The sequence below is a fragment of the Bombus pyrosoma genome, linkage group LG9 (genome assembly GCF_014825855.1).
Source record: "Bombus pyrosoma isolate SC7728 linkage group LG9, ASM1482585v1, whole genome shotgun sequence".
Lineage (NCBI taxonomy): Eukaryota > Metazoa > Arthropoda > Insecta > Hymenoptera > Apidae > Bombus > Bombus pyrosoma.
The window spans coordinates 11,240,406-11,262,870 of NC_057778.1; the positions used below are offsets into that span (position 1 = coordinate 11,240,406).

Consider the following 22,465-nt stretch of genomic DNA (forward strand, 5'->3'; position numbering starts at 1 on the left):
TAAATGTTACGCTGCGGTATATTTCGATCTATTAGATTTGCTCGCAGGGCAAAATGTACGTGTGCCTAAAATTCACGTGGCGGTCAAAGCGTTAACAGTGTGAACGTGAAACAAGGAGAAGCTCTCTGGTGACCCAAAAAATAGCGGCTCCTGCCGGTCCAACGATCGCCGAAGAATCCGCGACCGAGCTCTCGAAGAAGTCCTGTTACCTTGGTACCGATATGTTAATTCAAAAGTAATAAGGTATTTAGCGAGGCCTCCTTCTCGATCCGGTCGGTGGAACTGGCTGTACGATGACTCGCCTCTGCCAGCCAGACGAATTTTAAATGGTGAAAGTCTCCCCTTACTCGATCGATGCGTACGAAAAACGTCGTGTCCTACAACGATACGCGAAAAATGTGATCGCACGTTTCGGACCGTCTTCGCTCACCTATCGTTTGGATTGACATTTCCTTCTACGTAGGAATCGTTTTGATTTTGAAAAGTTGTTTGCGTAGAATTTGATAAAAAGAGGACGTCTCGAACTTGAGTTGGACAAGACCTCTTTTCGGAAAAGGAGGACGATCTTTCGAGTTCAACGGTTTACGTGTAAAATGAAACCGATCGAGTGGATCTCCCTCTGTGAAATAGTAGAAAAACATTTCGCGTTTGTCGGGTCGAAGATGTTTTGGATAACATTCTTTTTAGAATATCTCAACTTTGATGAATCTATTAAAAATAATCGATACAAAATTAGTAATTAAAAATGTAAGAATTTGAGATCGGAGATTAAATGAAAGTCTTCTCACTCGACCGTTGGATATTTCTCCACACGCGTGAAAAAATATGATCGTTGATGAATATTTTAGAACTACAATGAATCGATTCGTGCGTTACTTGAAACTCTTTCGTTATTCGCTCGGGCCCTTTTACTGCGTTTTTCAAAGGAAAATCATGCGAATCAGCCGTAATTGCGAGATAAAGTAACGCATGACTGTATTTATTATAAATGACTAAACGTTTATCGGTTTGATTACTTGCGTATTGTCGAACAGGATATGAACAGCATACCAAACAGGATGAAGAATGCGGATAGAACGTATCCAAGAAGCTCGAAAGATTAGATACCTGTCCTGGTTGAGAATATAATATCGCGTGATTCAGAAATGGCGGTCGTTTAAACAATTTCAAGATTAAATAAGACTAAACTTTTTAAATTAAAATAGCTCGAAAATATTCTCTATTCTACTTTTAAAAAGTATTAGTAAAAACAGGCGATTGAAATGACTAAAAAATGTACGTCTTTCAAAAAAAATGAAATATCTATCGAATCGTCGAAATTGTAAATGCTTATATATGTGCATATATTACATAAAATAAATGAGAATCGTTTATTTTAAATTACAATTTACTCGTAACCATTTGTAACCAGAAATATCTCTAACGAAGAAGAAACGTTTATCGTAGTTACAAATAATTCACGTCAACCAACTATCTCATGACATAACAAACGTGATAACGTTTATTATAAAACATTACGTGCAACGCGTTTGGATGATGGCGCTTTCCATTTTCAGATGCATCGATGTTAATAAATGTTCCTTTTGCAATTGATCGTCGTATGTGCGTGCTTACGTAAATAGTATTGCACATGGAACACGTTTCGTAGCGCACAGATCACAATTCGACACGGTCTTTATTCGAACTTTTACATAATCGAACGGTACGAGCCACGATTGTGACCGATCATTATATTCGTTCGAATCGTTTCATCGTTATGAAAGTCCCCACAGAAATGATTTTCCTCGTTAGCGTGCGGACGAAAGTCGGCTCACTCTTTTAGCCAACATAACAGACGAAATGAAGTTTGATTGCTTCAGTTGCAAAAGTGTACCGTAAATCGTTCTGGATCGATATAATGGAGACTTGTTTTCGAGGAAAGAAAACAAGCAACTACGAAGGGTTTCTTGGTACATTTTCCATTTACAGTTCCCCTTGAAGAATTATTCGTATTGTATTTGTGAAAATTAACGTTCAAGTACCTTTTTAGGTAATTGGAATTTTAACTTCTAATATCAAACAGACCTAAAATTGAATTCTCCGCTTACACCGTTAAAAGATCTACGTACAATTAAAATCTTCGTTTCTAACATCTCGAGCGGACCCATCGTAACGTTCTAAGATTGTAAGATCGAGTCTCGTTTTCTCCTTCGAGGCAAGAACGGAGCTCGTATTACCCGCGGTGTTCGATAAACAGCGAAGCATAACCGTGGCAAGGCACATACGCACGTAGCCAGCTATTTTCGATCCGGTGGCCGTTTTGAAATCGAACAGGCCGCTGTGAATCGGAGCACGCTCCGCGGGGTGGTTTGTCGGTGGCTCGTTGCACATACAAGTGTAGCGCCGCAGGTGTAGCCTCGAAGTGACGTCAGAGACCATTGTTCGCCGCGTGGCGCAGCATCATGGATCTTGAGCTGTTCGCAGTGCAACGACTTTCCTACGTCGCCTTTCTTAGTCGGTTCGTTCTCTTCTTTCTTTCTTTCTTTTCACTCCCTTTCCCTTCTCTTCTTGTTTTCTTTGCTGCTTCATGGCGTTTCGACCATACGCCAAAACAACGCATAAAGACAGCCATCTTACGTATGTATTTAAAGCGGAAAAAGGGATTTTAAATTCGAGCAATTGTGAAAAATTTGGAATCGTTGAAATTGGTAAGATTTGTTGTAGGTAGAAGTCATTTTGGAGCTGAAAAGCAGATCGAACGAGATTTCTTTGATGGCAAGAAGGCCAGCTTTTGTTCGATGAATTGGTTCGGTAGAGTATCGTTGGAGATAGAATTCGTTGAAAAGTTGAGAAAACGGTCGAACGAGAGATTTTGCCAGAAACAGTGGTTATTTTTAAGTCGAGAAGCTGCCTCAATGACATTTCTTTAAGAGTCAAAATCATTTTCAAGGAACCAAGAAGAACAATTAAAAAGTCTTGGAATAAACGGAAAAAAAGGAGAAGCGCAAACATCGTGAGCAAACCACAGATTCTGCAGGGTATTTCCTTTTCCTAATGAATTCGACGAAAGCCTTTTTCACCATGTACATTCGCGCGCGCGAGTTAACGTGGAGGTCGATGGAATTTCAGACATCAAGGCGAACCGCGGATCTTTTATTTACGTTCGAACCCCCGTTTCCGATCCGTAACAAGGAAGATCTTTAAAAAATCCGCAACCAGCGTGTCCCGTGAACACTGGACCCACGAAGCTCACAGCTCTGCCTGGGCCACGATGCACGCGTCTTCTACAGCCGGTTCGACTGCATTTCATGGCTACTCTGCACACACGTGCACGTCCACCAATACAACAAAGCGTTTCCCCACGTTCCGTGTGCACCACGTACACACTTTCGATCTCATATGCAAAACACATGGAAACGATTGAGCGAGCCACGGACCGGCCTCGAGTCCAAAGCCTGGCGAAATTTCGCCAGGAACACGATTGATGAATAATGGTGTCGGCGTGAATGGCGAGGAAATTTTTGTTTCTGCAGGATCGGCTCGTGATGTAGTGCGACGGATATTCAGTGGGTGGTTGGAACATGCAGTGAGACAAGATGGATCAATTTTTGATTGATTTCTGTATTACGAAGATCACAGATGCCAAACACGATAAGAAGATATATTTCCTATCTTTTATAGAAGTGGAATATTTAAATTCATTTCGTCGACCAATTCCAATCCTTTCCTCCTGATAAGATATTCAAGTTGAATTTACTGCGGTTATTTACTATATACGTAGATCTGTAGATAGGGATATATAAAGGTAATGTACAAACCGAGCAACAACTTACAACTCACTCTGACAGATAATTACCATAGCCAAGAAAATCTTAATTTTCAACGAATTACCCTGTACCTGGGATTCATTTACAAGCAGATAATTACCAATATTTAAGAAAATCTTGGTTTCCTGCTAATTGCCATCGATTTACACCCTACTTACACGCGTATAACTGTGAATGGCCAAGAAATTTTTTTCTAAATTAGCTTAAAATCCACTGAAACTTCTCTAACGAAATTGGCAACGTCATTAACCGCGTTGTATTTCTCGAATTTTTTAAGCCTCGATATCTTACTCCTGTTTCAGCAGATAAAAACTTTTAGCGTTTTGAGAACATTTTATGCAGACATTATGTGAGATTACACGTATCAATAACGATTCCTTCGTTTTATCTTCAAATTTAAAGAAACATTTTAGCCATAGAAACGTGCGATTGAATCGGAAATAGCTCGCAGAATTCAACAGGATCAAGTATCATACTACTTTTGCAAATGAATTTTTATATATCTAAAAATTTCATATACATGCTCTCGAGTTCAAAAAGAGGAGATTACGTAAATATTTCCACCGTAAAAAAAATTCTACCCATTCAAACAAATGAAGCAAATTGAAAAAAGTATAAGAAGATATAAGCATCCGATTCCAGTAATTGCTTCCCCTAGCCATGGCACACATACGATAATTCCTCTAGAGTCTATGCACTGTTGGGTTCTTTATCCTACGAAAGAGATCTCAGGACACTTAGAAGACACTTAAGATTCCACCATCTAGCCGCAACGCATTCGTTCGGCGTATTAGTCTAGCATGACTCCATCTGTACAGAGGCGCACGTAGAAAGGAACACGTCCGTCCGTTCGGCCTAACCTCCCCTTCCCGGACACGCCTGGAATCACAATTTCAAATGTCCTAACCGATCCTCCGATCGTTTGCCTAACCCATGCAAAGCCATAACTTCGCCATAGTTGTTTACCGAACAATTTCATTGATCAATTTAAAAAGATTTGTCGTTGAACTTGTTTATTAACGTTGGAAAGATCAATGAAATAATCTTGAAATGTAATTGAAATGATTTTCAGCATCTGTTCTACATCTTGTAATTCTACTTCAAGTGTCCTTGAGAATCTTAAGGAAGTAGTAAGAGTCGTCTTGGATCGTTGATCATTGGAGAGGTTTATAAGCAGTTAGTTAAGGCCGGATGATGAGGCCCGGTAAGCTTGAAAGTAAATTTTATAGACCTTCGTCTTAAATTAAATTAATGGGGAAATAGTAACGTCTAAGAACATCTCCTATTTTTGTTACATTCCTACATATTGCTTTAAAAAATGCTCTTTAATGATTTCAGTTTACGAGTTTCGTGATATTAATTCTTATGGCTAGGATTTTTTAAAAATCCTACTATAATACCTAATTAAATGGAACTTACGATTATCAGACCACGTAGTGTAATTATGCAGTTAATTATTAGATTTGAAGTATCATTAAAAGTATCGCGAGAGAGAAAATTGTCTCCAACAGCTTTCCGATTTTCTTATAAATACTAATCGCAACAGCAACTCGCATCGTTTGGTTTGACATTACGACCCTAATTAAGATTTTCCATGACACGAGACTGTCTATTTTTAGCCACGCTATAACCATTCCGTGTAAAGAGACTTCTACGTCTCTATATAGTCTGTTCGATCTAACGTACTTTGCATCTTTATGCAACACAGACTGAACAAAGAGCGTTTAGAAGCGAAAGATCGTCGACTTTATCACCGTATCGTGCATTCGAATAACCGGTCAGTGCTCCTGCCAGCCACTTTCTTTGTTACAGCGCAGCTCATTTGCAGCAGGGAACTCAATGAAATTAATTCCTAGACCTTAACTCGTTTCCGTAGGGTGCCCGCTGTTACGAGCATAACGGCAACACCTACTCTCAGCCTACTATCTGATACGAACATCCTTATAATTAATGTATATATGTACATACATCGACCAACTTGTACCACGAGTGATTTTTCTCAAAGGATCTACCTTCAACATGACAGAAAAACACACGTCTTCCTGTTCCAATATAATCAACGATCACCAAATATCAATCACTCGTTGAACATTCTCAATCTCAATTGCAGAGTATCCGAGAATTTATCGTAGAACGCAAAATTTCCAGTAGCGCGAACAGACTCACCCTCGCCGGCGTTCCTAGATCCCCATGACACTTGGCACACTGGTAAACACAACGATCGTTTCTGGATCCTTTGAAACGTATTGAACAAGTTCCACCGTGAGTGTCTCTCTGATATCCTTTGGATCACGTGTACACTCGCGCGAGCAGTTTACGACGACCAATTTCGGGGTGAAAAATCGCGACGTGACGAAAGAAACGCGGGAAAACACGGACTGACCGGACGCTGACGAGACGAGCGCGATCCGAGGCCTTCCCTCGCGATGGAAACAGACTTTGGGCCCCCGAACTGGCCGCTGCTCTCGGTCACAGGACCCAGGACGGCGTGCGCATGCGTCGAGAAACCCCCACCATGATGAATTGGGTCTCATGGCGGGGGAACCAACCGGCAACCCTCTTACGTGGACCTGCTTGTTTTCACGACGTCCCATGCACACCCGATTCGTCCACCTGCGGATTTTCCTGCTCAGGTGGCAGCACCTCATCTGACACCCGATTCAGCCGGTGTTTATTACAGTGGCGTAAGAAGGGATTTTTTTTTAATAAGCAGGGTTTCTACGTTGAATTCAGTGAATTACGATGGTGGAAGTTGTGGAATTTATTTACATTTTTGGAGGAAATTGCAGAAGGTGGATTTCACGATTGATGTTCCTTTCGTCTAATTTTATTCGTGGTTCTTTGTTTATCTTATTTTATTTATTTCTATTGCTTATTTCTATTGTTCCGAGGGTTCAATTCTTTTAGGAACGAATTTATCAAAGCTAAAAGGAGTTTCTTATTTCTCGGTGGTTTTTATTTAAAGTATCGTTGCAGATATTAAACGGGATAGACAATATTTGGAACATATTTTGAAATCTCTGAAAAGCGTAGTGCTCGTATATTATAGTTTTGTAATTTTTGAAATGACGCTTGAATCGAAGTAATATGTATTAGGTTTTCCCATATGTGTTCGTATCTTTCAAAAGGTTAGAGTGTCGATAGAGATTCGATTCAACTTCCATATGCTAGAATTTGTTTCCAAAGTAGTAGTTTACATATTTAAAGTGCAATTAAGCTGAATATATGAATATTATCTGTTAGCTTTAGTCTGTTGCATAATCTTCCAACAAATTATCCATTATGAATCAGATGCAACTTAACGTAAAAACAAAACATATATTGTTTACATAATGAAGTATATTGAAATATATTTACTCGAGATTGCTATGTAATTTTGAAGTTCAATTACTATCCTTGCAATGTCTTATGTAATTATTTCCGCTCTTTTTCTATACGATATTTTAAACATCGCGACATCGAGACATCCTGACAGCGATTTTATTACGTTTTCCTTTCATAATTTACTATCTCGAGGTGTCATTTGGAAGTGTCCCTTGAAACTAGTACAGCGTACAGTGTATAATAATCTCCGCAGCACTCAAAATTATTATCGAGGACGTACAGGATTACCGGCCAACCCCCTTCGTGAACCTGTTCCTTTTCATTCTGAACACTATTCACCTGTGGATATTCTCGTTCGCCTAATCCTGGCGCCGCATTGGCGTAAGAATGATCTCTTCCGCTTGTTTATGATTTCTGGTTTCTCGGGTCTTGAAGAACTTGATTCTTCGATATTTTAATGAAAATGTTGCTACGAAGAATCGATATGATCATCGCATGAAAAGTTATGGTCAAGAATATTCCTGAATTTCAGTAAAGTAATATAAAACATGAAGCGGTTTTTAATGTGATTAAAATACCCAATACTTGGTGTAATCTCCGCTATAATAAATCTTTTGAACAATTCTCATAAAAGTTCCAATTCACTGCGCGGAGACAAACATACTCCTCGGTGTTGAATTCTGCCAGCAATTTTCTCTTACGCGGCGCCACTTTTGTTTTTCATTCGAAATAAAAAGTTGATGAATAAGGAATTAAACAGTAACATGGAAATGTTCTACGATCGTTGTTCCAAGAAAAACTCAGAACTGTTACATAGTTTGCGTAAATCATTCACTTTTTCTTGCAAATTTTTCTTCGCATTACGCAAGTTAATCGTACGGCCCATTACGTTTCGTTTGCGTCCGCCCGGTAATTACGTGGTTAAGCGTAATAGTAATACATTTTCAGACATAATTGGACGATATATATTGGACATAATGGAACAATAAATTCGTACTTTTGTCGCTAGCTTTCCCCGCATACGCGAGCTCTTGATCGTCGTTATAAATTTTCGAAACATTTTGTCGATGCTTACGTAATTATTTCACTGTTGGACAGCGTGTAACGTCTGATTACATAAAGTCGCAACCATTAACTTTAATTGTCCTCGGCTAACGAATTCACTATGCTAATACGCGAATGATAGAAATAGAAACTACATAAATAGGCAATTAAAATAAAAGTATAATAGCAAAATAGGTTGTATTTTAGCAATTGTTTGTAAGATGTGAAAAAGGTTTCTAAGATATAAAGAGGTGTATTACAGGAGCATTTACACGAGAGTAATATCGATTGGAGGAAATTTTGATATTCATAACGCTAATGATGTAATAAATATCAATGTCGAGGAAACTGTGTGGTTACAAATGTGCAAACAAAGGAAAGAGAAAAAAGAATCATCGATCAGATGATTATCTCAGTAGCTGTGCCCTCGACCGTGCTGCTTCTTCCTCGATTCTTAGACGATACGTTCTATCTGGAAGAATTTCGCATTTGTTCGTTGAAAAAGGCGAGGGGAAAGGAGAAGAAACCGAGAGGAAAAGGGACTAAGCTGCATCAACGGACAGTTGGATGCACATCGTTGACCTCACCGTACGTTAATAATTCACTCCTCTTCCTTTCGTACCTTCGGTTCGCTTTCGTGCTCGTTTGTGTGTTGAAAAAATAATTACGATCGCCTCGTGCAGCGTCCATCGCCTTCAAACCCTCCTTCTGTTTGCGTCTGTTAATTTGTCTTTTCTAATTTGTATCTACCGTTTTCTTTGACATTCCTTTCTCCTCTTATCAATCTCTCAGCGTTGATCGTTTATCACTTGCATATTTATTACTTCCACGTTTATCTCCTAACGTGGTAGAGTAGTTTACTGGACTAAACTTTGATTGAACTCGGTGACAGATCGGCAACAGAATCGTGACACACGATTCAACGAGCGTCTGCAATATTTAATGGCGGAATAAATTCGCACGTGCCTCGGGAGAAACGCCGCGTCACGCGGAGAACAGAGTAATTTCCGGGCGAGTCGATGCACACCGTCGAATAGAAGAGAACGAAACAGAACCGAGTGGAATACATAGCAGGGAATACAGTCACGATTATAAGCGCGTACGTGTTGCTTTACGAGCTGCGAATTCGCGCGGGGGTGACTCGCTGGCGAAATTTACGATCGAGTTATCGGACGTCGAACCGGAAGTAGCGGGACGCGACGCGTTCGCTGTCGTCTTAAATCAGAAACTACCGGTGCACACGCTTCGATAATACCAGAGTGGATCCAGTACAGTAGACTTTGAACATTGGATAAAATTACTGTTGATCGAGAATTGTATGTATCTTGTCGATACTTACTGTCGCGTCTTAAAACAAAGCTATCAAAGCTGTCAATGTGACGTTTTCGCGATTAGATTAGAAGAAGAAAATTAGTCTTGGGCGTTTTTGAGAAAATTAATATCGATTTCTATTATTAGCTTTTCGTCGTGTCGATTTAATTGCAATCATCTGTATACCATTAAGATACCCACAGTGAAAGAAGAAATATCCAAATTCAGTAACAGATATAACATAAGAGTTAACAACCACGAAAACCCATTAGTTAGCCAATTACTTGACACGACGGATCAGATCCGCAGACTAAAAAGAAAATACCCATTGGATTGAAGCATTAGATTCAACTAGAATCAAACATACTATAAACTCTTATTATCCAAGTTATAGTATCACGCCAGAATAATTTACTTATAATTCTCAATGAGAATTGATTGTAAAATTCTAGCAAATAAAAAAGAAAATATCTGTATACCATAGATATGTAACAACATGTAGATATACATCAAAGGTTGGTAGTCATTGAGCGAGGTAACATCATTATGCAAGTGGTTTAAAAATGTAGAACTGGCTATAAAGTTATACTTGGAAATGTATCACTGTACCGAGAGTATATTATTCAACAGAATGAAATACAAAATAGTTTGACTTTTATAAATATATTCGATAGCAAGGAAACGCCATTTAATGTAACTGATTGCGTAACAATACCGTTTTGTAAAGCATCACCTATATCTTGTAATAAGTTTTCAATTTAGTTGTAAAAGTAAAATGAGATGAGAACAGGGAACTAGTTTTACTTGGAACTCTGGATGACCAGTGCTGGTGAGGTGAATCATCGACAGAGAAACTATCGATTTCCATGGGTGTCGTTGCACATGCACGTGCACGCAGCGTCGCGCAAGCGGCGTCAGACCAGGATCGCTATTGTTCCAAAAGAATTCACATACGTGCGTGGGTGTGTCGCGAATGCGCAAATGCCTTGGAATTTTAAGGGTATGTAGAAAACGCGACGCGTTACTCGCGATCGAGAGTGAAAATCTATGTTGGATGTAAGTCACGACTCGAGTTGCGTGAACGGCTACTTTTTATGAAACTCAACGTTTTATGTTAAGTAGAAGATTCATCAATGACAACGATACCAGAGAATATTAAATAAAAATGTTGTTTTTATGAAAGATATGTTGAAATATAATTATTCTATGATAACATAACCGAAAAGATATCATCGACGAAGTACATTAATAACAATTAAAATTATGCGCGAGTGTATATAAGTACAATCCTTTCGTAATTTGTCTTTGGTGGTTTTAATGCAATGAAAATTCGATAGGAACAAACTTTCGTTGATATTAACCTGTTCTTTATCAAAAAGATTTTGTTTGATTTCCGTTTTAGGGTCGTGCCTCTTATTAACTGCAAGTAAAAGTCCATTAACGATGATAAAAATGAAATTCTTTGTTAGGAAAATAATTATTTTCTAATCTATTGATTTATTCATCAGTGAAATATAAGTGATTTCACTTCCTTTCAAAATTTTTCGTCCGTTAAAAATAGCTGTTCTCGATCGATTACACTTGACGCTTGAAGCGTAGAAATGTGTCCTGCATCTGCATCCTGAGAATACTGTTTGAGACGTCTGAGGCATAAATCTGTGTCCTTAGTAACCCTCGTATCCCTTCGAATCTGCCATTTCTTCAATTGGAGACGAGTGACAGAAGACAGAAGCGCGTTTATTTTTCCTTTTTCTTTACTTTTTCATAAAGAAACAACACATCCTAAATTCGATCCTTCGATAAAAATGTTTTTGACTCTTTCGTTGTGAAGATAAATTCTTTTAGATTACTCGATAATCTAATCTAATCTAAAATAACCTAATAATCTAAAAAACAAAGTAAAAAGTTTTTACTAAGCAAGTTAATTCTATTCAACGTATTTATCATATAAACACAAGTTAAATAAATAAGAATTATATTTCACACGCGAACCCATTCGTACCGCGTACGATTTTTAACAAAATATTTTCTAAAATAGCAAAACTCATATCAGTTCCAAAGTTTCGACTGATAACGTATAAAATTATTTCGATTATTAAAATTATTTCGATTCAAACATTTTTCAATAATTTTGTTCCTCGGCATCGATAACCTTGCGTTTTTTTTAAATCATTTCTACTCATAGGTTACTATCTGTTACTCAACGAAAGAATCAAAACGTACCCCGCCATAAATCTTTCGACCCTCGTAAATACGACCGAAGAGGCTTTCCCAAACGTTGAGTTAGGCTCACGAAGCTTGAGAATACTACCGGGCACGACCCTGTCCGAGATTTTCCTGTCCGTGTGTCATTGAATGGCTGCAGCCATCACGTGGTCAACTCCAGATACCTTTTCGTCTCGATCGAACCATAACTATGGGAATAACGGCCGCTGTACGATGCTCGGGACCAAGCACCGGCTCTGTTCGAATAACTGTTGCACACGATCAGGGAGTTCATGCCGTTGGGCCTATCGATCGGCACGCCCTGACCGCGAACATGACGATGACTCCCGCTCCGCGAGCGCTCGCTGTCCGTCAACGGTATCCTTAAGTTTTCCGTCGCGCTGATCTCTGTGTATGGTTTATGGTTTTGTGTGCAGACGCTCAAGAACACTGCCGCCATCACGCCCTGAAAGATAACCCGAGAATTTTTATTCAGAATCGATCTAAAGATCGTTGTAAGGCAGTGTTTTCTTTCCTTCCTCGAATCGCGACCATCTTTTGTAATAGTTAAATAAAACCTTTGATCTCTGCCTTCGAATGTAAAGAAGGAACATTTTGAATAAGACAGTGATGAGAACACGTTAAAAATATTCCAGAATATAATTGTATATTTAATCTGTAAGGATTACGATTGCTAATTAAGACATGCCTGATGTATTAAGATACGTATATTTTTATTTTCAAGAGAATGAAATTGGCCTTTAAATCTTTAAGATGTGTTCGCTTTGGGAAAAGACACGCACACTCTCTCAAATGATGCGTCATTCTAAATCATCCTACCTAGTGAAATCGTTTTCTACGACTTTCGTTCACATTCCTCCTTTTAGAGTGTAATTCCGGCTGGCAAGGCCGCGCAATTTTTATCTTTTTCATCTGGGACCTATTTCTCAGAAATCTGCTCTGTGTTCGCAACATCGTAATGAAGGCCCGAGTGTATAACAGTCGGGTGTCTTTAGAATTTCTTGGAACGTGTCGTTAAGTGTTGAATTTGATGGGAATTTGATTGGTGCGATTATTTTGATCAATTTGGAACTTTTTTTTCGCAAGGATCTCAAATATTGATATTAAAATTCAGCTTTGAGAGATCGTTAGCAAATGATTAAGAAGCTACAAAGTTAATTTTTGTTGCTACGGGCAAGGGAAGTTTTAAATTTAATTTTCATCGCTAGAGAGGAAGGATTTAAATTTAATCGTTGCCATTAGAGAAACGATATCTTACCACAAGCATGTGAAGAAACACGATGAACATAGTAGCATTTCGAAATCCAATATTGTCCAATAAAATTCCTGCTACGCTCGGACCAATAAATGCTCCAAGAGCAAACGTGCTGGTCCATAGTCCGCTGATTAGGCCGTAGGTCTCCAGATTATTTGAAAATCCGTATTGTCTAAACATTACAAACATCATTTTCAATAATCAAGTCACAATAAAGTAGTTATAATTTCTGTTCAGTGCTATAAACTTGAACTACAAATCTTAATACACGTAATTCATTACCAATTTGTTAATTCTAACACCTTTACTAATCTCACTTTATTTTTCACAATTCCCTTTTCAATCTCAAAGTTACAAGCACTTGAGTTTACATTTTTAAATTTGCGTACTCTAAAATTCTAAACGCAGAACTTTAATTGCGGTTCTTCACGCGCAAGAAAGAGTTCAGCTATGTAGGGTCAATGTCCATTATTAAAAATAGACAATTAATAATTTGTTATGTTAACGTACATCGATGTCCTCAATGCATCCGTGAAACTGGCAACCAGCTGTGCAGCCATGCCTAAACCGTGAATTACCAGACCACAAATTGTCATCCAAAGCGTAGTCGAGCACGGTATGAAAGGTGCTGGACCTACTAAACAGAATCCTACGACCACGAGAATACATCCAGCTACGGTGGCCACCTGAAAATTTAATTCAAATTGAAATTAAATCACATAGGATTGAAAACTACGAAGGAGATAAGTTGATGTAGACAATCGTTAAATACGAGGAATTTAAATGAGTGAAGATCGAGTAGTATTAGTATGGTGGTTAATGAATAATTAGTGCAACATTTCGATAGTTACTTTTGGATGTGAGTGCTTATCGCAGAGCCAGCCCCACGCAGGAGCGGTAATGGCATATGTGCCACCATTAATAACAAACATTAAGCCCAGAACGATAGGGCTCAAGTTAAATTGCCTTAAATGTGGCTCAAGGGTAGCTTGCAAAAATCCTATGCTCATGCTGGTCGCGATTATGGATGATGTGGCGATCAGTACGCCTGGAATTCTCAACGCCTTCGTCACGCCTGTAAAAATATTTTAAATTCACAATATTTATCCGTATCTCTGCTATTTTCTCTTGTATAATAATTAATTGTTGAAACCTTACCTACTGTACTGTGAGTTGCTTCGCTGCTGTTAGAGTGAACCGGTAGGATAAAAATGGTCATAACTGCAGTGGTAAAGAGGGCTGATCCTAAGACAACAAATGGCGTCGTATATCCACCGACCTGTATTGAAAATATTGACAAAAACATTGCATACCCTTTATTCATATATCGATTTTTAATTATCCAATTTAATAATCCATGTGTATTCTATTAAATTTATTAAATCTTTTTTAAATTCTGATATTCAATTAGTCGTTACAATGATACTCATTCGTTAAAAGAACAAACTAAATATCGAAACAGAGAGTGTCTAACATCCTAACATACAAACAAGTTCTGTATCGTCCACTTTTTTCTCCGAGTAAATCGTGAAAGGCTCATTATTTTAAGTTAGAACCGCCAGATTTTAGTCAAGGCCATTAACCCAAGGTCTTCACCTTGATCATTCCGAGGAAAAAGGATCAAACATCTTCGAATAATTCACAACGTACTACCCTTAATGGGTTTCAAGAAAAACAGTAGATCGACACAAAAATATTTGGAAGCGCATTGGTTTACCTGATAAAGGGCACCGCCAACAGTTGGCCCAACAATGAGACCCAGGCCAAAAAATGTCTCCAAGCTGGCAAAGGTGGTAGCGACGTTATCCGGGAATTCCTTGGCGATAATGGCGAAGCTGGCGGTGAGAAATGCCGCATTTCCTATAGCCTCGACGATTCTAATCACGAACGAAAGGGCTATAAAGGGATAATGGCCGTTCACCTTGTCCAGCAGACCGAAGAAGATGGCGCAGGTTCCTGTCGTCAGGATGCCGCCGTTGAACAACAGTTTTGGTCCGATTCGATGTAACTAAGCACGTGAATGGCAGTGAATGCAATCAACGTTGAAGTACTTGGAGAAAAGTAGATAAAAATAGATAAAAAGTTAGACAAATATTCTAGTATGCAGGTAATGTAAGTAAAATCCATTTCCTCTAACTTCCTTTTAAATCGTAAAAATAGAAAGCCTGATGAATAGAAAATAAAAGACTAAAATTATATCTCTACATTTAGAATTCTAAAATTTGATTTTCTTGCTCGTCAAAACAAATTATAAATCAGTAGTTGCGCGTTTCTCTGGTTTCAACACTGAACCAAGCATAGTTCAAAGCGAAAAATAGATTTGTTATGAGTAGAAATACGAGTAGCTATGGTGGAAGTGTTTTGATAGCTCACAGGCGATATTTTATCGTTCAGACCTTTTGATCACGTTATTCTCTTCTTTCTTACCGATAAAGATACCCTTTTATTGAAAAAGGGACTTTTTCTCCGTAAATACGATAAGAAGGAAGGACAATTTACAGCTGTGTGTACAGATTAAACGATTGATTAATTTTAGACTGATTAATTTTTTGTTTCTTTCCTTCGTTCATTTTAATTTAATAGCTTTATTTAGACCCACGAACGTGGTCGCTCGGGTATTTCGTCAGATTAAAGGGAAAAAACAACGCTGATAAAAGTGACCGCCTAAAAGTAGGCAATCTCCGACAGCTAAGTAAACGAAGCTGTCGTCGTTTAGGGTCTCGTATTTTCCTACATCTTTAAGACTTTAGGATTTGAAGGAAACAGAATTGTTCATGGAATTGTTCTTCTTCCAATCCTTGTCAATTTTTTGAAGCAACGTCTCTCTTATACACATATACATTTTAAATATGCTTTCTCAACTATAGGTATATAGTTTCTTTCTCTTTGTCATAGCAAAAATGAAATCAGTGTAAAATTTCTCAAAAATTCTCAAAAATTTGACTAAACTTTCTGTTACCAACTAAACGAAGAAGATTTCATCATAAAGAAAGTAATATATTTGACGAGTAAATTCTAAAATTCTAAATATAATTTTTTATATATGTTGGTGTATAATAATTAACTGTTATAAATATTATCCAAGGATCAATAAAAGATTATGGTATAATAATTATTTTACTCACGTATTGTCCATAAACGGGACTGATGATAAAGACGATGAACTCGAAAATTCCAAAGACCAATCCATATTCTGACGGAGATGCTCCTTTTTTCTCGGCCTGCAAACAAGCAGATAAGAAAACGATCAATTACAATCGATCAATGTATAATAAACGCGTGCAATTTTTCATACAAATTTTTGACTTTACGCGAAGGAATACGAAATGTTAAACGATTCCGTGTTATTACTACGCATTTCGTCGCATTATCACGCGTTCGACTGCAATTAACGCTGGCCATGATAAATGCCGATAAACTTTAGACACTTCACAGCAGCAGAGAATCACAAACGTGGATAGGAAACGATTTCAGAAAGCAAGGAAATCCTCTGCCATTGGGTTTTTAACAGTATGCTCGTTGTTGCTGATGCTTGGATGGAAATAATAACTTTTACAAGAAATTCTATATTTTTCATGCAGATAGAACATGAAAATTACGAATTATACGAAGACTTAAAAATTTTGAGACGGTTGAATGCCAGGAAAAGCTTCCAAGTTCCTCGAAAAATAATCAATTCTAAATTATTCTAATAAATCTGAAAGTGTTGTATGTACATAACATTTCAATGTTATTTATATACATAACGTGTACGATTTTGCGTTACACTTTTTCGACATCATCTCGGATCAAAATCATCTTTACCTAAATATAGCTTGATAAAATATTCAGAAAAAACATATAATCTTTATGCTTCAAAGTTAAGATTAACAAATTTAGAGTACATGTAAGTACATAAATATATTTAAATTGGATGATTAGCTTAAAGAAATTTGTACTCTAGACAATGTAGCTATTAACTTAATCAGAATGAGATAAAGAACAGTATTCGATGAAACTTCGGAGAAGAATTTTGCTATGGTTATGAAAGCTGATGAAAATTCATGCTCGACTTTTAGTCGAATGTTTGCGCTCCATTTCGACGAATAATCAATCGTCTGTTATACGCATGTAATCATATTACACGGTGTCTTGTCTGCCGCAGACAAATTATACCTACTAAAACGCAAAAACGGTGAATCAGTCGATGAAAATGATCAAAGTTCATTTTTAAACGTGTGTACGTTGCCCTGTTTCTCTTTCATTCGTGAAATCCTCGTTTGCAGAGTGTTAATCGTTGTGATAGATAGGAGGTTCTAATAATGAAAGAACTCGTTGATCGACAAGAATCATGTATTTCGTGTTACAGGAGTAAATAACGCGATTAAATCCTTGGTTTGATTTAGAAACGTAGACAGGAAATTGTGAAAAGGATATTGCTTTTATAAATTGAAAATTACATCTATAAATAGATACTTTTCTATTTCAATGTTATTTGCCCATTTCATAAATTTACTTCTCCCTATTCTTTAACTTTATCCTCAAGGCAACTTGCGCACTTGCAAAACGTTATTTTATTTTCTCTTTTAATAAAATTCCTATAAACGTGCGAAACATCTTCAGCAACAGAGACAGAATTAACTTCTGTTCGTTTGTATCTATGTTTTGATCGTCATTAAAACGAGGCTCGTTGTTAGTTACTTCCTTGTATCTAAATTACCATTCATATTTCTCTAATATCTTCGCAAGAGATAATTAGAATGCGCACGTGCTGTGTTGTGTACATACGATTGTATTCTAATTAAAGTGTTTAGTACACGTGCAGTGGGATTATGCGCACATATGTGTAATACTATAATGAAGACTTCCTGAAAATCTGGAATAGAGATCAAAACATGAATTATCTCCCTTCATTATGAGTGCGGTGTATTCTAAAATAGAACTCTAACAATAACAAGAGATAACAAAAAGAAGTGATTCTTACTTAGAGAGGATGGCATAATTACAAAGATACGTAGCAGGAAGATATATGTTATATATTTTTAGCCTACAAATTATTTAATCAAAAAAGGTTACACACAATTTTCCTTTTAATATTTATAAATTACTTTTTCTACCGTATTTGTGATAGTTATCGGAATATTCAATCTAAGATCATTTTTCAGTTCGTAAATATCGTTCAAAAAAGGACTGAAAAAGTGGTTGAGAGATCGATACAAGACTAGAAATCGGGAAAAACGAACAAGTAAATCATTGCCTTAAATATCCAAAAGTCACATCACTGTAATATGCTGAAATTTACGATGCATCTTCGTATAAGCAAGTATATTTACTAAAGTAATGAAATGAAAGTAGGATTTTACTCGATAAACGAATTTTTACGATTCAATCAGTTCCTAAGATGTGAAAACGAAGAGTTATAAATGTAAGAAAGAGCGAAAAGAAAGTTAGTTAAAGAAATTTGCTTCTTCTACAAATACAATTAGAAAACAAATTAGGATAGTTTCGATAGGAAATGCAACGTTCTGCTCTATTCTTTGACGCGTAACATCATTAGATAATTTCAATCTAGAATCGTACATAAAACGCTTAGTGTAGGAGTATGCGTCATCGATAACTCTCGCCCCGTCTGAAATGTGAATCATCGAAAAAGTACTCGAAACTGTTATTTCAGTGTTCCATAATTAGCAGCGTCTAACTCGTGGCTAATTTATTTGTGGCACGACCGATTATCGTTCCAGAATTATCATTTACACGTAAGCTTCGCGTGTTTCATCGCGAAAATCCTTTTTACAGTTACTTTGAACTATCTTGTTTACTTCAAACTATCTTACATCACCTACGAAGGTTTTAATGGATATGTGGATTTTAATTTAAACAATTTCTACGTTTTAATCTTGTGAAATTTCTTAATATCAGATTCAACGTTTCAATCTTCGAAATTTCTTAAGCCACTTCGAAATTATTTCCTCTAATTAGTGTTATATAAACGTATAAAGGTGATTCATTGATTTCAAAGAAGAAAATGAGAATAGACGATAGCTTTGTTCGACTTGCGTGAAACGGAAATTTCTAAACAGAAAATCAAGAGCAATACAAAAGTTCGTACATTAGTTTATTATCAGAAAATGTCATTAACATCTCTAGTTAAAGAGATTGAAACGTTCATCCGACGAGGCATCTACGTTTTGTATTTCTGAGATTACGGTGCGATACACTTGTGCATTACACGATTCGTTTACTGGACGATCCATTTCAATTTACATACTGGGAAGTTGCTGTTCTATTTTCTCAAAAATTACATTTGCCGCTATTCAGTTTGAATCATCGAAAACAGAGAACAAAAATTAATTCCTTTTTATAACCGTTGAATTACTGTATTTGTATTATTTAGTTCTATACTTGGAATGATATTCAACCAAGAAGCAACCAAGTTAACCGATAAATCGTAGATTTTATGTTATCAGTAATTATCAAAGGCAACGTTTTAATTCGCGTCATGTCTCTTGAACTTTCACATCAAAAATTTGTATTTTCTTCAATTTTATAATATATAAACAAAAAATGACGAGATACGTGGAAGGATTTAGGAAAAGTAAACCATAGTAATGATCGTGGCCAATTTCATCAGGATTTTCTTAATATTTTTTTGTTTTGGTGGAATTGGCGGAATTTCTTTGTTTTTAATATCAAAGTGTCTCATTTTGTTAAGCCAAATATGTTTGGAGCGTAAACCTTAGATTAAAGTACTTCAACTTAATATTCGGACACAAAAGAAAGCTCTTGTATTTAAGTTTATAAAATTGTATAATTCGTGATATTTCAATCTTTCTTAATTAATATTATTTTCGAATAGAATCGTAGCCATTTAAGTTCAATAGTTACGGGATTATATGGTGTATCAAAATGTTAACAATGCACAATACAGTATTTTTTTTTTTTTGCAACATTTTAATTGTCGACGATACAATTTTAATAGACCAATGATCTCAAAAAACAATTTCAATAATTTAGATAACATTACAATTTCCGTGTAGCGAAAGAGAAACTTCCACGTCCGCTATATTCCACGCAATTTGTTGTTTTGCATGTTTCCCTTACAATCTTTTTCACCAAGCATACGAAGAATGTAATATAATTTACGACACTTCAGCCATCGTTCCTCCTTATGAAAGAAAGATTACTTGTTTTCGAGCAGGATTACAGATTTATTTATAAATATTAAAAAAATAAAAAACAAATTGCAGTATCGATAAACTTTCAAATCTGACTGACGTAAACGACGCCACAACGAGACATTTTTACGTCTACATTACACAATCTGTACGATCTCCATGAATCGTATGTGTAAAATTATTTCAATAGAAATTGCAATTTTATTAAACGATGCTTAAACGCGCAAACAATATTATCATAATAAAAATTCATCGAACAAACATCGAACATGCCAAAAACTGGAATTCCTTCATCGCATTTTTCAAGCACAATTGATTAAATTAATGACTCGACAGATCATGCGTACTGCATTAATTGGCAATTGCGTCCCGATTTATGTTAACCTGCCACTGACAATGAGATTAATTTCCCTCAAACGTTTCGAATCGGATCGAACAAACTTCGTGTATTATCAGGATAATTTCTTCATTGAATTTTGTACCGCGGGATAAACGGGATCGCGAATTCCGAACGACTATCCTCGTAGCTCGTATTCCTCTACTTTACGCGATTAATTAACTACTTAAAATAATTCTGCATAAACAACAATTTTTTTGCACTATGTCCCTGAATGTTTCGTGACAACGTGATTCTTGTTTGCTGAATTATTGTAGATTTTTCAGCGAGCGACGCGTGGATCGCGCTTATGTTTCTTAATGAACCACGTAAATTGATAACTCGTACTCGAGCATCGATACTTAACCCTTAGCCAGACAGATCGATAAGCGGCGATTATTATGGAAAACGTTCTTTCGATCACAAAACGACTTATCAACGTATGCAAAACTTCTTTTCCTTGTTGGCATCTTTTCAGCGTTCTCTCGACACATTTTTTCAAATGTGTTTTTCCAGTATCCGATACGCTTCTGTCGACACGGTTTGATAAAACAAACTCGATAGCGGCGAAACATCGAGTTTTAGGTTGCCCCTCGACGAGTTGAACGAATTTACACTCTATCGTTGTAATGATAATTTTCATTTATCATAGCATTCTTCCTTCCACAAATAGCATCTCGCTAGGACTCACTGATCGCAATTTGATATCTTGTACAAACTCGAGTAACCTCGTAAACGAAATATAATTTCAATAACTGTACGCTACAATGTTTTATTATTTGTTCTACCAATGAACAATAACGATACAAATTGAGAAAGGTTAGCAATAACATTTTGTAAGAAGAAACTAATAACTAACTTGAAAGAACAATTATTTTCAATTCGTTCGCTAATAATAAGGTCAACAAGGTGACTTTGACTCACCAATGCGCGTGATTTACTTAAAAATGGCGTCCAAGCAAATTGTTTACAGACAATACCAAACTACAATGGTCAACGTTTGTGTTCACGCATGTTCCACTCGAACGAAAGTAGAAATTCCCTCGATATCCTACGGTCTTTTTACTCACCTCCTGCGGATAGAACGGCGCCTGTAGCGATACACAGATCGCGTTTGCGAAATCGGCGATGCTGATGACAATCACTGTGAGCCATTGCCTCTTGGTGAATTGAGCCATCATCTTGGCCCTCCTTTCCCAACAACTTCCTTCGAAGGACAACACCAACGGCTTTCACGATCCTCTGTCTCGACTATTCGCGCGTTACAAATCGTTTTCGTCGCGTTGCATCAGGAACCACCAACACCAGAATCGATCGGTCTTCGACTGACCGTTGATCGTTCGGCTCACCCTTATCACCGATTTGTCGTTGCAAACGACGAGCGTACGCGAACGTGTAACAGCGGCACACGTTCGTTCCCGGTTTGATCTCGAAACGCTTGTGACTCGACTATCCAAGGAACCAGTTACTTTTCAACAAGGCAATCTTTGGCAAGCAACAGAAGAAACAAAGAGGGAGAACGAAGCAGGGTCAGAGGTCGAACGATACGCATCCTACCAGCCTACCACGATTCTAATTTCCATTATCAGCCAACATTAAACAACCTCTACGTTTCGTTTCTTGTTTAAATTGCTTCATGATCGTGCTAATAGATCGTTGGTCGACGTATGAAGCATTTTTCTTCTTTTTTTCTCTGATTCTTCGGGGATCATTCGTGCACGCAATAAGGGCATTTTTTAGCTTTTCTTTCTTTTCATCGAAGATTTACAAGAATTCCAAGGGAATATGATTTATTTTGATATAGCAACGACGACGATGATTCATTATATTTTGTAACAAAATATTAGTTAAACGTACGGATAAAGGAAGTACGATACGCGTACTTGTTGTCTTTGGAAAATGAATATGATTGGTTGGTGTACGAACCTATAGAAGAAGTTTGGAGACGTTTATGTTTCACGATGATTTG

The 22,465-nt window shown here is 37.1% G+C and overlaps 2 protein-coding genes across 2 annotated transcripts in view; both read right to left on the reverse strand.

The window, feature by feature from the left end:
- Positions 1-6,249, reverse strand: part of LOC122570752 (protein piccolo-like) — a 56,417-nt gene extending 50,168 nt beyond the window's left edge. Inside the window, exon 1 of the mRNA XM_043733556.1 lies at positions 5,973-6,249. The gene's annotated coding sequence lies outside the window, so the exon portion shown is untranslated. The remainder of the gene's footprint in view (positions 1-5,972) is intronic.
- A 3,819-nt stretch (positions 6,250-10,068) lies between these two features.
- Positions 10,069-22,436, reverse strand: LOC122570753 (MFS-type transporter SLC18B1-like). Its single transcript, XM_043733558.1, has 8 exons — positions 21,567-22,436; positions 16,092-16,187; positions 14,684-14,974; positions 14,125-14,245; positions 13,818-14,041; positions 13,477-13,652; positions 12,970-13,138; positions 10,069-12,156 (listed from the first exon to the last, which is right to left on the reverse strand). The coding sequence occupies exons 1-8, from the start codon at positions 21,675-21,677 to the stop codon at positions 11,854-11,856; spliced, it is 1,491 nt and encodes a 496-aa protein (XP_043589493.1). The 5' UTR covers positions 21,678-22,436; the 3' UTR covers positions 10,069-11,853.
- Between the last annotated feature and the right edge of the window lie 29 nt (positions 22,437-22,465).